General features: G+C 34.0%; 1 protein-coding gene across 1 annotated transcript in view; it reads left to right on the top strand.

Moving 5' to 3' along the window:
• Window positions 1–17845, top strand: part of THSD7A (thrombospondin type 1 domain containing 7A) — a 219133-nt gene that overhangs the window by 140619 nt on the left and 60669 nt on the right. The window contains exons 10-14 of the mRNA XM_032238272.1: window positions 488–603; window positions 3531–3666; window positions 4540–4643; window positions 13219–13413; window positions 16651–16914. Of these exons, the coding sequence (XP_032094163.1) occupies window positions 488–603; window positions 3531–3666; window positions 4540–4643; window positions 13219–13413; window positions 16651–16914 (815 nt within the window). The remainder of the gene's footprint in view (window positions 1–487; window positions 604–3530; window positions 3667–4539; window positions 4644–13218; window positions 13414–16650; window positions 16915–17845) is intronic.

Genomic DNA, 17845 nt, shown 5'->3' with positions numbered 1-17845 from the left:
TTAATCAGACTAGTGTGCATTTCCCTGGAGTAAATTCCCCTTCCTCTTTCTTGCACAAAACAAAATATCTTTCCAGACTTCCGATACAGCTTCCATTCAAAGTCCTGTTAATAAAACTTATGACTGAGATCAGCCTATGAAATTATCCTGGCATAGTTACTACTGAATTACGGTGAAAACACAAAATTGTATTCCATTGTATAACCACAAAAACACTGAAATTCTCTTGAGTGTAGAGAAGATTTTTATGATGTTTTTCAGTTATTATGGTTTAATAGAGGTTTCCTCTGAATTATTGGAATGAAAAAACAAACACTAGGTACAGAAATATTAATGTGGAAAAAATGAACAAAGTGATCCATGATTCTGAAAGATGATGACATTCTCTTTAAAAAAAATTCCTTTTCATCTTTCCTTTTCTATTACCACTTTGACAAGTACCATATGGTTTTTACTGTTCATTTAATCTTTTCATTGTTTTTTATAGGTGTCCCGAAAACCTTCGTCCTGAAACTGTTAGACCTTGTTTATTGCCCTGCAGGAAAGACTGCATTGTGACTCCTTACAGTGATTGGACACTGTGTCCTTCTTTATGTCAAGAAGGTACTGTGCTTGTGTTTTATAGATAAATAATTTGAATTCCTTCTCCAGGCTGTTAACCTCATCACAAGTCTTCAAGGTTTATGTTGTGAGATTTCAATGTGATTTAAGCAAGTATAACTTTTAGTTTTAACAGTAACTGATTTTTCAGGGGCTGCTAATAAACTCACTAGAATTAAATGAACAGTAATTAAATATGCTGCAATTTACTTCCAAAACGCATTGAAATTCTACTTTATTGGTCAATTATTTTAGCATTCTGGTGCTATAGGCTTGATTAGAAACTAATAGATATTTTTTTTCCTGTTGGTGAGGAAATGTAGGAAATGTAACATACCTGTACCAAGAATCTCTTTCAGCCTTTTAAAAATGGCCAGAGGAAAATAATATGTATGATAACTTTCTGTTCCAGAACAAATCTTTCTACATCAGACCTTTGTAGGAAGATAACAAATGTCTGTCTATCTGTCTGTTTCTGTTTTCAGTAATTTTATTTGGTAGATTGATTTGTAGCCAATCCTGATTAAGATGTCACATATCTATATGTAAATTGAATAAAATCAAATGAAAAATAAATGCATTAACAAATAAAAAATCCCTTGAACAAACAGTAAAAATAAATACTGAAAACTATAAGTTGAAGCTAATGAGTTCCATCTTCTTCACCACCAAATCTTGACCACCAAAACCACTCTTTGGAAGATATCTGTAATTCTTAATGATTTTCATATTTATTTCCCCCTTCCTAAGATCATTATCTTTTAGTAAATAGCCTTCATTATTTCTTCTGATCTTTTTTTTAATCCATTGATAAAAGCCTAACCTTCTTATTGAGGTAGATATCTCAGTTTAGTAAATATTAATATGGTTTTAAGCAGAAATGCTTTTGAGTTGACATTGTGCTGGTATTGGTTTAATTTGTTCACTTTATGGAGGGACATAATTGAAATTAAGAAAGTGACCTGATATACAATACCTTAGAATTCAGCTACTTTGAAACTCATCGAATTTGATACTCAATGCATGCAAATTTTGTCCCAGTACTCATTGTTTGCTTGGTACTCAATACATAAGCTAGAACTTGTCTGTGTTGGCTACCTTGTGACTCACTATATTATTCCTTATAGGAAAAAAATGTTTAGTAGTCATCATTTTTGGTACTCAACACACATTCCAGAACCAATTAATGATGAATACTGGGGTACCACCGTATCAGTATCCAATAAACTTCACCTTCAAATTCAGCAGTGCAGAGGATTTATGCCTTTTTAACATATAAACAATAGTAGAATAAAGAGATATTTTCCTCCAGTTTTATTCTATATTTTTCATAGAAGATAGAAGTTATAGATATTAAACTACTATTCTGAAAATAATAAACATCATGCAGATAAAGTTTAGGAATCTTAATTAAGCACATATTACAAGATGTTTAATGTAACTGGTTGCAATTATAATTCTGCATGCTACATTTCTTTTGAATTTCTTCTACACCCTAATTATGTTTCCAAAGTAGTTTTGATCGCCTGAATCTTGCCCACATATTTCTGCCTTATCTCTTTGTCTCTAGCAGGAGGCATTTATCTTAATATGTATGCACTGTTATTGCTACAGTCAATAATATAATTCCTCATTCATGTGAGTTAATCTCCTTGTGGCATATGGTGTTTGCGTTCACCTCCTCTTTGCGTAAATCCTGTCCTTGTTGTATTGAAAAGATACCCTGTTTAGTTCACAGCCTGGGCTCCATGTTGTGTAAAACGTGTGATCAATACAGAGTTACTTTTACAGCCACTCTGGTTGCTAATTAAAGTATTTACCAACTAATAAAGGATTAGACAGATTACACTTGTAACTGAAAACAAAGAGCATTTTGAAACTCTAGGCTTTAAATAAGTGCCTGAAATATTTAATATGATAACAAAGAAGAAAAACTAGATATGTGGCTCCAATGTGTCAAGTATAGAGTAATGCACAGGGTGGACAATACTTTGGTATTTCTTTAATTGCAATATCAAAGCCATTTCTTTTTAACATCAAGATTTATTGCATTTGCACCTCCATGTAAACATGACAGCAATGAGCACCTATGATGGATGTCAAGATTGGCATCTCTATTAAACAAGATGATTTATTTATGAATTGCATTCATATCTCATCTTTCGTTCAAGAACACAAGGAAATGCATAGAAGTCTGTTCCTCCTCACCTATATTACCTTTAGTATTCCATTCTGTTAGGTAAGTATGAAAGATTGTGATAGACTCATTGAGAAAGCTTCACAATTGAATGGTGACATAAACTTGGATCTTTCTAATTCTTGATCAGCAATAAAAATGCTTTTGTCAGGCAATATAAATATCTCAGTAAGTGCCCACAGTTGATAGAAACTGCAAGATTATCTACGATCAGAGTAATATTGTGGTATGGGTCAGGATGGTGCACAGAGGTGCAAGACAGTTCGGGAAGCGAGCACAAGAGGTAAATACAGTATTTGACTGTACATGAGAGATATCCATGAAATACTGATGATCTTAGATGCCTAAATCAAGTGAATGATATATTAAACATAAGATATAAGCTTCCAAAGTAAGCTCTCATGGGCATTATGGCTAAAATGAATATATAGAGAAAATCACTTTGAAAATAAATGTGAGAACTTTATAAAATATTCAGAAATAAACCATGGCAGTATAATAAATTGTTTGTTTTTTGCTGTGCAATTACATCATTTATTGATAGTTTGTTTTAACCTAGTAATTAAAGTATGTTTGTTTTAGCTATGGTTCTTCATATATATTTAAAATGTATTCTAAAGGATTCAGCAACTAGTAGAGCTGTTTTATACAACATCTTTCTAATTTCTCAAATTTTAGTGCAGGGGTCCAATAAAAAGAGAAGCAAAATGGATGTTCGTATGTTTGTTCATAGGGTCAGTTGTTACTGTGACAAAACAATCTCGACACCGAGTCATCTTGCAGCTCCCTGCAAATGGGGGTCGTGACTGCCCAGAGACCTTATATGAAGAAAAAGACTGTGATCCTCCTCCTGTCTGCGTGTTTTATAGGTGACATATTATTTTTTAACTAAAACTCCTTTTGTCCTCTGTCACTCTAGAACACAGAAGAATTGCCTTTTGGGGGAGCCAAGAATCACACTTAAATGTTTTGGATATGACCCATTTTACACGCATGGAAGGAAATGGAAGGTTTTTTTGATAGCAGTTTGCCATTGCCAGTCATATATGTAAATATATTCAAAATTGGAAAAAGGTTTCGTTTCAGAAAGCTAATTAAAGTTTTAGATGATGTGGGCTTGAATGGAAGATGATCAGGCAAACCTAGAGTTATAGATTAGACTGAAAAGTTCTATATGCAAGTAACCATCTAATTCAGTTGTGTCAAACTGGCAACCCGCAGCCTTGATGCATCTCGTGCAGGCCATACCCACCTTTCATGTGGCGGCAACGTGACAGCCCAAGTTTGATACCTTTGATCTAGTTGCTGGCTACAAAAATGGCCATTCAGCCACTTTTTTAAAAAAAAAAATATATGAATATATTCAGGGTAAAGATAACAGATTTAACTTTAATTTCAGTGTAAGTAAACAGCAAAGCAAATGGAAAGTCACATAATTATTTTTCTGTGTATATTTAAGAATCTTTAGAATCTCTTGCAAGTAATGAAACTGTGATAGGTTGCATGTATGTAGTTTTGTTCCTGAAAAAATAATAGATTGCTGTTGCTTTCTTCTGACTGATGATGATTGATTTTTTTTTATTTTCTTTGCTATCCAAGTATTCATCAGGTGTAATCCTATTTTTCAGCACCAGCAAGGATCAGCTTGAAGTTGCCATTTTGTTAGACTTATTGAAAATAAGCACAACAATTACTGTGACCTGTGTTCACATAGACATTTTGGATTGTTGTTGTTTTTGCAGATGGAAAACACACAAATGGCGCCGGTGCCAACTTGTACCATGGTATGTTCGGCAAGACAGCCCAGGTGCCCAAGAGACATGTGGTCCAGGACTACAAGCAAGAGGTTAGAAAAACTAGAACTTATTCATAATATTCATCATATGGAGCTCACTGTTGTATTTACACTTTCATGAAGATTTTTCCCTCTTCAGCTACTCATGTTCCGTTGAATCCATGCTTTCATTTTGAAGTACCCTGTTATTCAATATATATATATAGCTCCAAGGACAGAACATTGTTAGTATCATGATTAGGGGACTGGAGGCTAAAAAATAAAAAGAATGGTTGCTTGAACTGGGTATGTCTAGTCTGGTGAAATGAAGGACTGGGATGACATGATAGCAGTGGTCCAATATCTCAGGGGCTGCCACAAAGAAGAGGGGGTCAAGCTATTATCCAAAGCACCTGAGGGTAGAAAAAAGAAGCAATGGGTGGAAACTAATCAAGGAGAGAAGCAACTTAGAACTAAGAATAAATTTCCTGACAGTTAGAACAATTAATCAGTGGAACAATTACCACCAGAAGTTGTGAAAGCAATAATGACATAGAGAACACTCTGTTCATTGCTGAGGAGCACTAGATTATGCTGTTACTGCTGCTGTTGCTGTTGTAGTTTCTATTTTCACTTTCCCAGAATCCCATCAGACCAGGTAGCACATCATTTTCAGGACAAGAGACGTGAGTGGCCTTTAACTAACACACTAGGGCTGCACTCCAGATAGTAAGGCAAGACAAAACTGGGGCCAGGATGGCAACTCAATTTGATTTGATTTAATTTGCATTTTAATTAAAACAAATTACATTAATTAAACACAGTTAATATGATTGCTCCACAAGGGTTTTAGTAATTTTCCCCTTCTTTCACATTCAAAACTGGAGTTTTGTGACACCTTTTAGGGCATCTTTAGGGTTCCCTGGCTATGTAGCCCCCGAATAGCTCAGCACTGCACTCTTCTGCTCTAATCTGTATGTAAAGGCATCCAATCACTAGATCCTGGGCTTTTCTTCTGGGGTGGGGAATTGTCTGTCATTAAATTAATAAATGAATAATAAAGCAGCAATAGAAAGATATTGGCTTCAGTCTTGGTCTTTGCCCTTCTGTGCCAGATGTGGATACCGAGTTTAGCTGCATCAGAAGGGAATGGTTCAAATATGCATATGCATGACAGTTAATCTTTCTCATTTAGCTTGGGTGCTGTTTTTCCTGGATTAATTAGGAATTAAATGAAGATGGCAAAAATTAAGTGAAAGTATGGAAGAAGCTTACCCTTGTCAGTTCCCAGTTGTAATTGGAATAAATGCACAGGTTGCTATTATAATTAAAGTAATATATTTGTATTTTAAGCTTTCTTGCTTTTTAAATCATGCTGAGCTAGTGAGTTCTGGAGTGAATCAGAAAATTAACAGAAGGGGTCATTCTTCAAGAGAACTCTGACTCTATCTGTCTTGCATAATTGTACTTTTGTTTCAAATCATACCAATGTAAATGAATATGCCGCAACTTTAATTGAAAGCCAATTTTCTTTCAATTCTGCCCGTGAAAACATTTTCAGGTTCCCATTACTTCTCTCTCCCCATCTCCTTACTTGCTATGTACTTAACACAATAATTCAATTCACATATTGTGTTAATAGCACCAGCAACTTTGGGGAAATAAATAAAACATACTCCAGAGTACCATCAAAATACACAGCGGCAAATAAAAAATGCAAAAACTTGACTAAATTCTTAAAATTCTGGCCGTATTCAAAAGGCTTTGCTAAATTCTTCTACATTATATAGAAGCATTTGATGCTGCTTTGCTGCTTTTTCATAGAATTACATTCCTGATCTTCAAAAACTCAACAGTTTTCTGAAGAACCTCCAATGGCAAAACGTAACAGTTGTGACTCAGTTTTATAAGATCATACAAGAGAGATTAGAACACCAAGATGATTCATCTGGAATTATTTGTCTTTGTATGCTATTAGAAAAGTATTGATGGCAATTGTGTTTCAACTTTTGCAGAAGGCTTTTCTTGATATGCCTGTATTGTAAACATAGCTCATAACTCATCCAATTGTAGGAATGGAGGTCTGTAGATGAGAAGTAGAAGAAAGGAGTTAAAAAACATTTGCTACCCAAAGAAAAAAACAAGAATATAAGATAATTCAATGCAGTTTGTCCTTTCGCATCACCAGAAAAAAATAAGAAATAAATAGATATAAACAGGACTCAAAGCTACAACAATTCAAATGGAACAGAGGTGACCTGATAGCAGTGTTACAATATCTAAGTGGGTGCCATAAAGAAGAGGGACTCAACCTATTGTCCAAAACATCTGAAGGCAGGACAAGAAGCGATGGATGCAAATTAATCAAGAAGAGAAGCAACCTAGAACTAAGGAGAAATTTCTTGACAGAACAATTAATCAGTGGAACAACTAGCCTCCAGAAGTTGTGAATGTTCCAACACTGGAAGTTTTAAACAGGAGATTAGACAAAGATTTGTCTGAAATAGTATAGGGCCTAAGCAGAGGATTGGACTAGAAGAGCTCCAAGATCCCTTCCAACTCTGTTATTCTGAATAGTTCTAAACAAACATCATCCACTTTTGTTAATAGTTCTAAACAAACATCATCCACTTTTGTTAATTGTTTGGCCAAATACATTTTGTTAAACACTTGTCTGGCTGTTAGATTATTTTTTTAAAAAAGAAAATGTTACTTATAGCAGCAACTTCAGAAGTTAATGAATTTTCATGAGTCTCCTGGGTTAAACCTAAACTTAGAAAAATCAAAATGCTCTTTACTTAATCAAAACATGCAACAAGGACAGAAAAAGACAGATCACGGTGTCTGATCTGTCCAATCACATTCCAACATGAAAAGAGCAAATTTCCAAAGATGTACACACTTTTGTGTGAAAACAAAATGCTGATATGCTGACTCTGTAAACCGCTTAGAGAGGGCTGAAAGCCCTATGAAGCGGTATATAAGTCTAGTAAAAAAAAACCCTACTTAGTTTAGTTTAATTAAGTATCTGACATACATCAATATAAAAACAGTGGAAGGAGTCATGACTTTTTACTCCTTACACTTTTTTAATTTTTTTTTCAAAAAAACAAATTAGTGATACACAGAAAAGGGTATCAAACTTTATAGGTAGCTGGATGCAGATCTTTTGAACAGATCAATTTAGAAATTCAGGAGATTAGTCATTATGTATTTATCATTAGTCATTATGTATTCATCAATAAACAAATGTGTGGATAATAGTGTGTGTATGTACACACACACAAACACACTGTGCTATGCAAAAATGTTAGGCAGTTATGCAAGAATTCTGTAAATTAAGAATGCTCTCATAAGCATTAATAGTTTATTTTTTATTTTATCGATTAACAAAATGGAAAGTAAATGGAAAGTAAATGAACAGGAAAGAAATCCAAATCAAATCAATATTTGGTATGACCATCCTTTGCCTTCAAAACAGCATCAATTCTTCTAGGTACCCTTGCACACAATTTTTGAAGGAATTTAGCAAAATTCCTTGAAGTATATTCCAAACATCGTGAAGAACTAACCACAGATATTCTATGGATGGAGGCTGTCTCAAATCCTTTTGTCTTTTCATGGAACCCCAAAAAAGACTCAATGATGTTGAGATCAGGGTTCTGGAGGGGAAACCATCACTTCCAGGATTCCTTGTTTATCTTTATGCTGAAGATAGTTCTTAATGACCTTGGCTGTATGTTTGGGGCAATTGTCCTGCTGCAATAAATTTGGGGCCAGTCATACATCTCCCTGATGGTATAACATGATGGATAGGTATCTTCCTGTATTTCTCAGCATTGAGGAAACCATTGATCCTGACCAAATCTCTAACTCCATTTGCAGAAATGCAGTTCCAAACTTGCAAGGTTTCACTGTTGCCTGAAGATACTCATTATTCTACCACTCTCCAACCCTGTGGTGAACAAACTGCCTCCTGCTACAGCCAAACCTTTCTAATTTTGACTCATCAGTCAGAGCACCTGCTACCAATTTTTCTGCATCCCAGTTCCTATGTTTTCATGCATTGTTGAGTCACTTAGCATTTCCGTCTGGGTTTTCGGGCTTTTTGGCCACAATTGTTCCATGAAGACCACTTCTGGCCAGACTTTTCTAGGCAGGGGATGGGTATACCTGGATCCTGTTGGTTTCCACCAATTATGTTGTGATGGCGCTGCTGGACATCTTCCAATGTTGAAGGGAAGTAAATATGATGTATCTTTCATCTGTGCATTAAGTTTCCTTGGTCGATTACTGCATCTGTGGTCTTCAGCATTGCTCATTCCTTTTTGCTTCTTCAAAAGAGCTTGAATAGCATATCTTGAAACCTCTGTCTGCTTTGAAATCTTTGCCTGGGAGAGACCATGCTGATGCAGTATAATTACCTTATGTCTGGTTCTTGTGCTCAGTTTTCCCATGGTGTATTACCTGTTTTTTTTAAAAAAAAATTAAATAGAAATAATATAAAAATAATAAATACAAAAAAAGGAAAAAGGAAAAAAAACAAATACTACAATGTACCCCCAACCCCCGGAGACCTTTGTTTCCTCCTTATATTTCTTTGTCTATAATAAGTAAGAGATATATAATATTTTCCAAGTGTACCCTTATCCACTCCAAAACAACATATATTCCTGACAGTGTGGGTTCCAAATATTTTTACTACCGATTTGGGCACTCTCCTACACACAGGGGTGTGCATGCACAGAAGCGTCCTGGGCAGGGGGGCACCGCCACTGGAGCAACCCATCACTGAAACTTGAGTAGCTTTATTCCCTTTGCCTTCCACCAACACTGATTTTATAAAATCCCCCCATATTTCATTATAATTATTTGCTTTGATCATGCATTTTTAAATTTAATTTCTGTTACTAATTTATCATTTATTGCCATACAAATTTCATTATACCACTCATTTCTTTGAATATCCCAATTTCATCCCCAATATTTAGCCATCACTAATCTAGCTGCCATTATCAAATTTACAATCAATTCCTTTTTTGGCTTCATTTATATCTGTTTTTCCACAGCAACAGTAATGCAATTCTCAGTGACAAATCTAAATTTACATTCAAAAGTGCTCCAAACTCTCTAAACACCATGTCCAATATTTTTTGTGCACTATCACAATCCCACCACATATATTTATTTATATGCTCTTTCTTGCACTTCCAATAAATATTTGTATATATACCATCTATTTGATTTAATTTACATGGTGTTAGGTACCATCTCCATATCACTTCATATCCTTTTTTCTTAACTCTAACTGACATATTCTTATATACTCTCTATTCCAAATATTTTTTCCAATCATTGTTTATTTCTCCCAAATCTAATTCCCAAATTAATTTTAAACCTTTTTGCCTGCTCTCATAATTCAGTTAATAGTCTATATATTTTTTTCCAATTCTTTCTTTCCCTATATATTCTTCATTCATCTCACATTTTATAATCATTTCAAATTTTATAACTATCTTTCGCCTCAAATCTTTCTTCCACTTTTATCCATTTCTCTAATTGTATTAAATTCAATTGTGTATGACCTGTGACATGAACGGTTTTGCACAACCTCAGCTTAGTAGCAGAGTTGGCTGTTTCTGACCCAGTTTTAAGCTTCATACACAGCTGTTTCAGTTAATGACTGTGTTTCAACCTACATATGAAATTGATGATTATTAGCACCTGCTTGGTATAATTGGTTAACCATACACCTGACTCTAATCCTAAAAAATGCCTGGCTCTGTGCAAGTGTAAGAATTGATGTTTTGAAAACAAAAGATGGTCATACCAAACATTTATTTGATTTGGATTTCTCAACTGTTCATTTAATTTCCATTTTGTTAATTGATAAAAAGAAACTGTTGACACTTATATTTCTGAAAGTATTCTTAATTTACAGCATTTTTGCACAACTGCCTAACAATTTTGTATAATTTTGCACATTGGTCTAGAATATGCAGTGGGAACATCAGGACGGAGAATCTTTTCATAGAAGAATATGGCATTTTCAGTATTTCATCATATATTTTCAGAGTAAATATGTGCTATAAAAAGAAAAAGTGGGGTCATGAAAGTTTTGCCTTTGAAGATAACAGGCAATTACAAATATACATAAATAAATAATGCATAATTTGTATGAAATATAAAATACCTTAAAGCAATCTAATAACTTCAGTACATATTTTTACAGCTTGTATAATTTGGTTATATTTGACTAGGCAATATAAATAGTTCAGGGATTTTTTTCATTAAAATGATTTTCATATACAGAACAGACTTTGTATTTAATTATCCACATAATATTAATTTATGAGTCCAGGTCCCCTTGTGGTAGAGTTTAAGCAATACTATCAGCTATGATTATATCAGACGTCTGTCTGAAAAATTAGAAGTGCAGTTTATTTCGGATAACTTTTTCGGAAACTTCGGATGTCAAGCAAGTGAATTTAAGTGAACTAGATGCTTGTTAAATTGGATATAATTAGCAATTGCATCCTTGTGGTTTATGGGAGTATTTTACAATTCTTTGTGGTTAATCCAGAATAAGCACATTTCTGATTCTTAGTGTTAATGCTTGTAATCAATTTAATGTGAGCGGAGTGATTAATTATTAGCCTGGCACAATGTGATAAGAGACTGGTTTTTAGTCTCAAATGCTATTTGCACTGTGTAAAATGGTGGACTTGGATGACAGAATGTTCAACTTAAACTGTTTTGGAATATGTATAAATTTAAGGTTTTCATGGACTGGCATTTAAGCATACTATTATTTTGCTTACTGCAGCTTTCCTTATATGGCTTATTAAATAATTTCTCATTAACACTTTCTGTTAATAACAAAGATATGTGGGGATTAGGGAATGCTACCTATATATACCTTGACAGCAATAATTCATTTCATGCCAGATAGTCATCAGCTGTGTGAGCAGTCTCACATTGTGAGCAGTCTCCCATTCCCGAATCAGTTTCATATTAGTATATTCTTACACTATCCTCTGTGCAGCTGAACTGATTTATTTCTGGTACAGCTTTGAGATACATAAGGGCAAATCTAAATTTTCAGAAGATATTACCTGAATAATTTTGCCTGTACCTCATTGTCTACCTGCAGCTGAGGTATTCTGAGGAACTAGTGTTTTCTCCTTTGTCCTGCTCTAGATGTTGTATATAGGCAGTGTAAGACATATGGATGATTGTATTTTATGCCAACAAACTTGTAGTCCCATTAGCTTCTGATAGTTTCCTGTGGGCTCAGCTCCTTTCACTTTGTCTTCTCTCCCGCCACCCTGATATTCTTTTGATTGGGAGAGAGACTAAATCCTAGCTTTAAAAAAAATAATAAGATGGATAACCAATGAGTTGGTTGGCCAAAAGAGTACAGGTAATCCTCAACTTACAACAATACATTTAGTGACCATTCAAAGTTACAATGGCACTGAAAAAAAGTGACTTAAACCATTTTCCATACTTATGACCATTGCAGCATCCCTACAGCCACACAATCAAAATTCAGACGCTTACCAACTGACTCATATTTATGACGGTTTCAGTGTTCCCCGAAGATCATGCAATCAGCTTTTGGGACCTTCTGACAAGCAAAGTCAATGGGAAAGCCAGATTCCCTTAACAACCATTTTACTAACTTAGCAACTGAAGTGATTTATTTAATAACTGTGGCAAGAAAGGTTGTAAAATGGAACCACTTATAGGGCTTAACAAACGATACATTAGCAAGAAAATCTCCATAAAACAGAGAGTATGGCTAGCTACCAAAAGCATTTCCTTTAGTTTTTGCTTTTTATATAGAACAGGCAGCCATTTCTCTGTTGTATGAAAAGATGCTGGAGACAATGAGTTGTCCATGGCTGATTAAGAGTTGTATGAAGTGGTAGAATTGCTAGTCAAAAATAGTGCTTGTCTTATGACATGAAATGAAATATCATTCCAATAGATTCAAAGGAACTGTATCTTGTCCTCTGTAAGATACAGGTATGTATTCTATTATCAAATGCCTTGAAATGGTATTTCAAATGTTTTCATGTCTACAAATTTCTTTATGGAATTTTTTTATTGGAAAGGAGATCTTTTGTGTTTTGTTAAACTTCATTATAATATTCAGATGCATGTTGTTTCCGCTTTCCTATCAAATTTATTTTCCAAAAGGAGCTGTTTCCAGATTTATTTATTTTTACATAAGCATAATCTCAGTATATTTAGAATTGGAGCAAGAATCCGGGGGTTTTTTTCTTCTATAAATCTATTGTTCTTAGAATTAACTATACAGAGAAGTTAAATTATGCTGTTACATGGAGAGTAATATATAGTATTATTCTTTCCTTCACTGTACACTTGTATTGTATTTCTATGTCGCTTTGTTTGGATCAACTGCTGATTTGAATTACATGGGAGATATGCATTATTCTGTGTTTCCTAATATTTGAAAAATAAATCCATTGTGGAGAGTTCCTAGGGGAAATAATATTATTCATGAACATATTGCCTTACTTCTAAATCAAATGTGGGTGCCTATTGTTAGCTGCTAGGTTGTCTAACCAATAAAAGGCCTGTCAGTTTCTTATAATTCCTTCTGCTTTCCTACTTCCAGCTATTACATGTCGCAAACAAGATGGCAGCCAGGCTGATATTGGTGAATGCCTAAAATATGCAGGGCCTTTACCACCCTTGACACAACTCTGCCAAATACCTTGCCAAGATGACTGCCTGTTCACAATCTGGTCAAAATTTTCTGCCTGCGGTTTGGACTGTGGATCAGTTAGAACAAGGAAGCGCTTACTAATTGGTAAGAATTAAATATCTGCAAATAGATGCAAATATCTGCATCTCTCTATTATTGGAAGTAGTGTTGGTAATACGAGTAAGGGTGATTGTAGTGACTGGGAAATAAATTGTATTTAACATTGATAAATTATAAGCAGTAGGACTTAAATTTAGTGATGTTCATAGGGATACATGTAAAAAGGCAACACGACAGCTACAAAAATGCAATCAAAGTGCTGTTCTTTTCACATGTACGAAATCAGATGTAAAAAGGGTTGAATGCATAGTTGTGATTGACATCTTGATTTTTTTTAAACTTCCCCCTTAGGCATCCCCTCCTTCAGACATTTTAATGTCAATTTTGATTAAATATTATAGCAACCACAGGTAGTGAGGAATTGTTCAATTATATACTTATGGAGCAGAGGAAGTTTATGGGGTTTAATCAGGTATGTCATTGTGAGATTTTGCTACTTTAACCAGTTGAATATCAGAGCAAATGTTGCTAGAAAGCATAAACACCATAAGAACTTTTCTTTCATGAAAACTGGATTAGTTTACATTAGCTAAGGTTCTGCTTTTTTAACAGTTCATATAAAATTCTACAGATTTAGACATTTATGTTTCATAAGAAATATACATACATTTCAGGTTTATATTGCTTTAATTCTATTTTAGTAATTCTATCTTTATAGGTTCCTAAAATGTAGTATCTCATTTGTCAATAGGAATAAATAAAAATTGTGTTTAGCTTCTATTGTAAAAAAAAAAAAAAAGTTAAATATTTTAGGCTTCAATCTTATGCATAATTTACCAGCTTCAGTCATAGTTAGTGAGATTTTGGTAACCAGTGCAGTTTTGCTGAACACATAGACAACTTTAAAGTCTTGACATAAAGTGAGAAAATGCACTTATTTGAATAATAGAAATATCAATGATCTAATTAGTCATAGCGTAGAATGCCTATATAATTGCTATGAACTGATAGTTTGAATAAATTTAATTTAGGAAGATTCTACATAATCCAAACTGCAAAGCAATGAAAGGAATATTTCTGATGAAGAATTTGGCATTATTCAATAACATATTTATATTCATCTAAACAAAGGCTAGTCAATTAGTAGCCCAGAATGTCTTCTACAAAGTATGTTGATTGTTCGTATTAAAAAACGTTCAAGTTTAATCAAAGCTGAGATTACCAATTTTATACTTACTCAGCCTCTTGCATGCTAGCAAACATTATAATGCTGACTTTTCAAGCTGCATCTTATAACATCACATAAAATTAGTATATTAAAAAATATTACATTTGTGTCACAGTGGAAATAACAGTAAAGTGAAAACTGATTTAATATTTAGATTTAGATGATAAAAATTTAACATGCATTTTAAAGATATTTTTTACACAACTGCTGTAAAAGTAGTGAAAACCAATACTAGTAAGTCAGAGAACAACATACAGTTTTGTATTTATATGAACACTGACACAAGGCATAGGATCATGGAATTGCAGATAAAGTTAGATTGTTGATACCTAATTAATGCTGAAGGAAATGTAGTACAGGCAACAAAATATATATTATTCCATGAGTGGATGGAAGGAACATTGCTAAGAAACATTTATTTCTTAAGACCACCCATTATTCCTCATCAATGATATTATTAATTATTCTCACAAAAGGCCTCAAATTCTAATTTTCAAATATGTATATCAGACCTAATATTAAAACTTCACATAGGTACTTTATAGTTAGAATATACACACAAAGCTCATTGTGTGTACATGTTATACATGTTGTGACATGGCTTATAATCTTTCCAGTCTGATGATTGTGCCCATAGTAAGTTCATCACCACCCATTTAGTTGTGGATATGAAAGCTGAACTGAACATTTATTACTGAGATTTGTTAAGCTGAGAAAAGTAGACCTGACCTAACTCTTCCTATTTGGGTTTTCAATATAGCATCAATTCAGGCTGGAGATCTGGATTAAAAAATCACTATGATTCACAGAAAACCTCTACGTTCACTAGAAAAATTCTCGCAGTTGAGACAAGCTATGAATCATTTATTTGGCATAGGCTGCATGAGACAGAGTGGAACTGATGTTGCCATACCATCCATTCTGCTATCCAGTAGCATTCTTGAATGAGTTGACTCAGATAATGTATTTCATAAAAACAATCCAATTAAAAAATGGCAGATTTATCATCCATGCTTATTAGGAAGGGTTCAAAATTATGTGGTTTCCAAAACAGTCATAGGACCAATACATGAGACAATGAGGAAGGTAGGCTGATACTGGGGGAACGGGTTGGTAACCCAACTATTATGGTCATCCTATTGGGGCCAGATTTGATGAAGTTTGATCTCAGGTGGCATACACTGCAAGGGTAATGTTTACTCTGAAGGCTTCCCTTCCTGATATTCAAAGAATGTCTACTATTTCAGCCTTACAGGTGCTTTTTCAAAAGGCAACTGGGCTTTGTTTTTTCTTGAAGATATTTCACTTTTCATTCATGAAGCTTCTTCAGTTCTTCATCTGAACTTAAGAAGCTTCTTGGATGAGAAGTGAAATGTTCACAGAAAAACAAAGTCCAGTTGCCTATTGAAAAAGCACCTTTGAGACAACCATGACCTGGATGACTGAGAATCTTCACAGTCATCTACTATTTCAGGTTGGTTTTTGGATAGATATGACTTCTTTCTCACCTATTTCAATGTATATGTTTTAATTGACTTTTAGAAAAATGTTTTTTTATTGTGTTAAACCTTGATAACAACCTATTTTAAGATATTTTATGAGAAAGCTAATTACATTATTTTTTTATTTCAGAAAACAAAATCCATAATAGCACCTAACATATAGCATACATAGTAAAGATAATGGTAGAATGTGTCATGATTATATTCCTCCCCCCGCCACACACACAGACAATAGCATATAATGGCAAAGAAAACAATTCCAGTATGCTAATGTATTGAGCTGAATCCGAATCTTTCCTGAAGAAGACACACTCCAGACAATAATAGAGAATAAGTAACTAACTCAAAGCCTAATGATTTCTATGGATTTACTTCTGATTACTATTAAGGCTAAGTTCAATTCTTATAATCAAAACAATTTATCTCCATGTAAATATATTCAACCTATCAAATCAGTAATGTATTTTCCAATATAACCTTATTTATGATATGAACCAAATTTTAGATCAGATTCAAGAAAGCACTTTCTGAAACTCTTTCTCTCGCTTTCAGGAAAAAGTAAGAAGAAAGAAAAATGTAAGAATCCTCAACTTTATCCACTCATTGAGACCCAATTCTGCCAGTGTGACAAATACAATGCCCAACCAGTTGGAAACTGGTCAGACTGTATATTACCTGAAGGCAAAGTAGACATACTTATGGGAATGAAAGTTCAAGGAGACATCAAAGAGTGTGGACAAGGCTACCGTTATCAAGCCATGGCTTGTTATGATCAAAGCAGTAGACTTGTTGAAACATCCCGGTGCAACAGTCATGGTATTTAAAATAATATTGCTACTCTCCTATTAATTTCTTCTATATTCAATTTTACAGTAGCTCTAATGTATTTTAGATTGTGGGTTTTATGGTACTAAACTGTTTCTTATCTAATTAGTTGAAAGTAAAAGTTTTGTTTATATCTGACAAAGACCACATTGAGTCATGACCCCCCCCGTGTGTGTGTGTGTGTGTGTGTGCGCATGTGTGTGTGTGTGTGTGTGTGTGTGTGTGTACAATGATGTCTTCAGAAACTAAGGCTAAAGCTTGCAGATTCCATTAGCAACCCCTGAATGTTTTAGAGATACAGAACTAGATCTGGACTAAATTGTACATAGTCCTTATTGAAATAAATGAGTTTTAAGTTAGGTGTCACTTTTAGTGGATTTCAGTGTGCTGCAATGTTGATGTATGGCAATAATGTAATAATCCATTACCTTTCTAGTTGTGTCACATTTTTGGAGGAACGTCAAAATTCTCCAAAGTATTTTTTGGATTCAGGTGATTCCAGTTTTGTTCCAAATTACTATTATTCATTTAAAGGCAAGGTTTTAATTTCCATTATTCATTTATTAGTTTATGAAGCGTGTGCTTTTAAAAAAAAAATTATATCCATCAGCATATTTTTGAGGTTTGTTATCTGATGTGGGCTACTGATCTATGATTGCTCTTAGGTATTCAGATGCCTTTTAAGGTTGAAAGGACCTTTTATCAATCTTGGGTGGCAGCTTCATAGTTTGACAATTTGTTTAGATTATTGCATAGTGTTTTGCGAATCAGAGATTTTAGAAATGTCTGCTGATTCAGAAAAGGCCCATCAAATTATTGATAGAGGAAGGATCATTTAACTACTTCACATCCATATTTGAACTGGTCCACTAACTTCTAGTCAATATTTAGGCAAAATTTTAAAACCACCTACTTTTGTTCC

Source organism: Thamnophis elegans, chromosome Z (assembly GCF_009769535.1).
Source record: "Thamnophis elegans isolate rThaEle1 chromosome Z, rThaEle1.pri, whole genome shotgun sequence".
Lineage (NCBI taxonomy): Eukaryota > Metazoa > Chordata > Lepidosauria > Squamata > Colubridae > Thamnophis > Thamnophis elegans.
The sequence above is the reverse complement of the archived record's forward strand: the minus strand, read 5'-3'. Positions and strand labels throughout refer to the sequence as shown.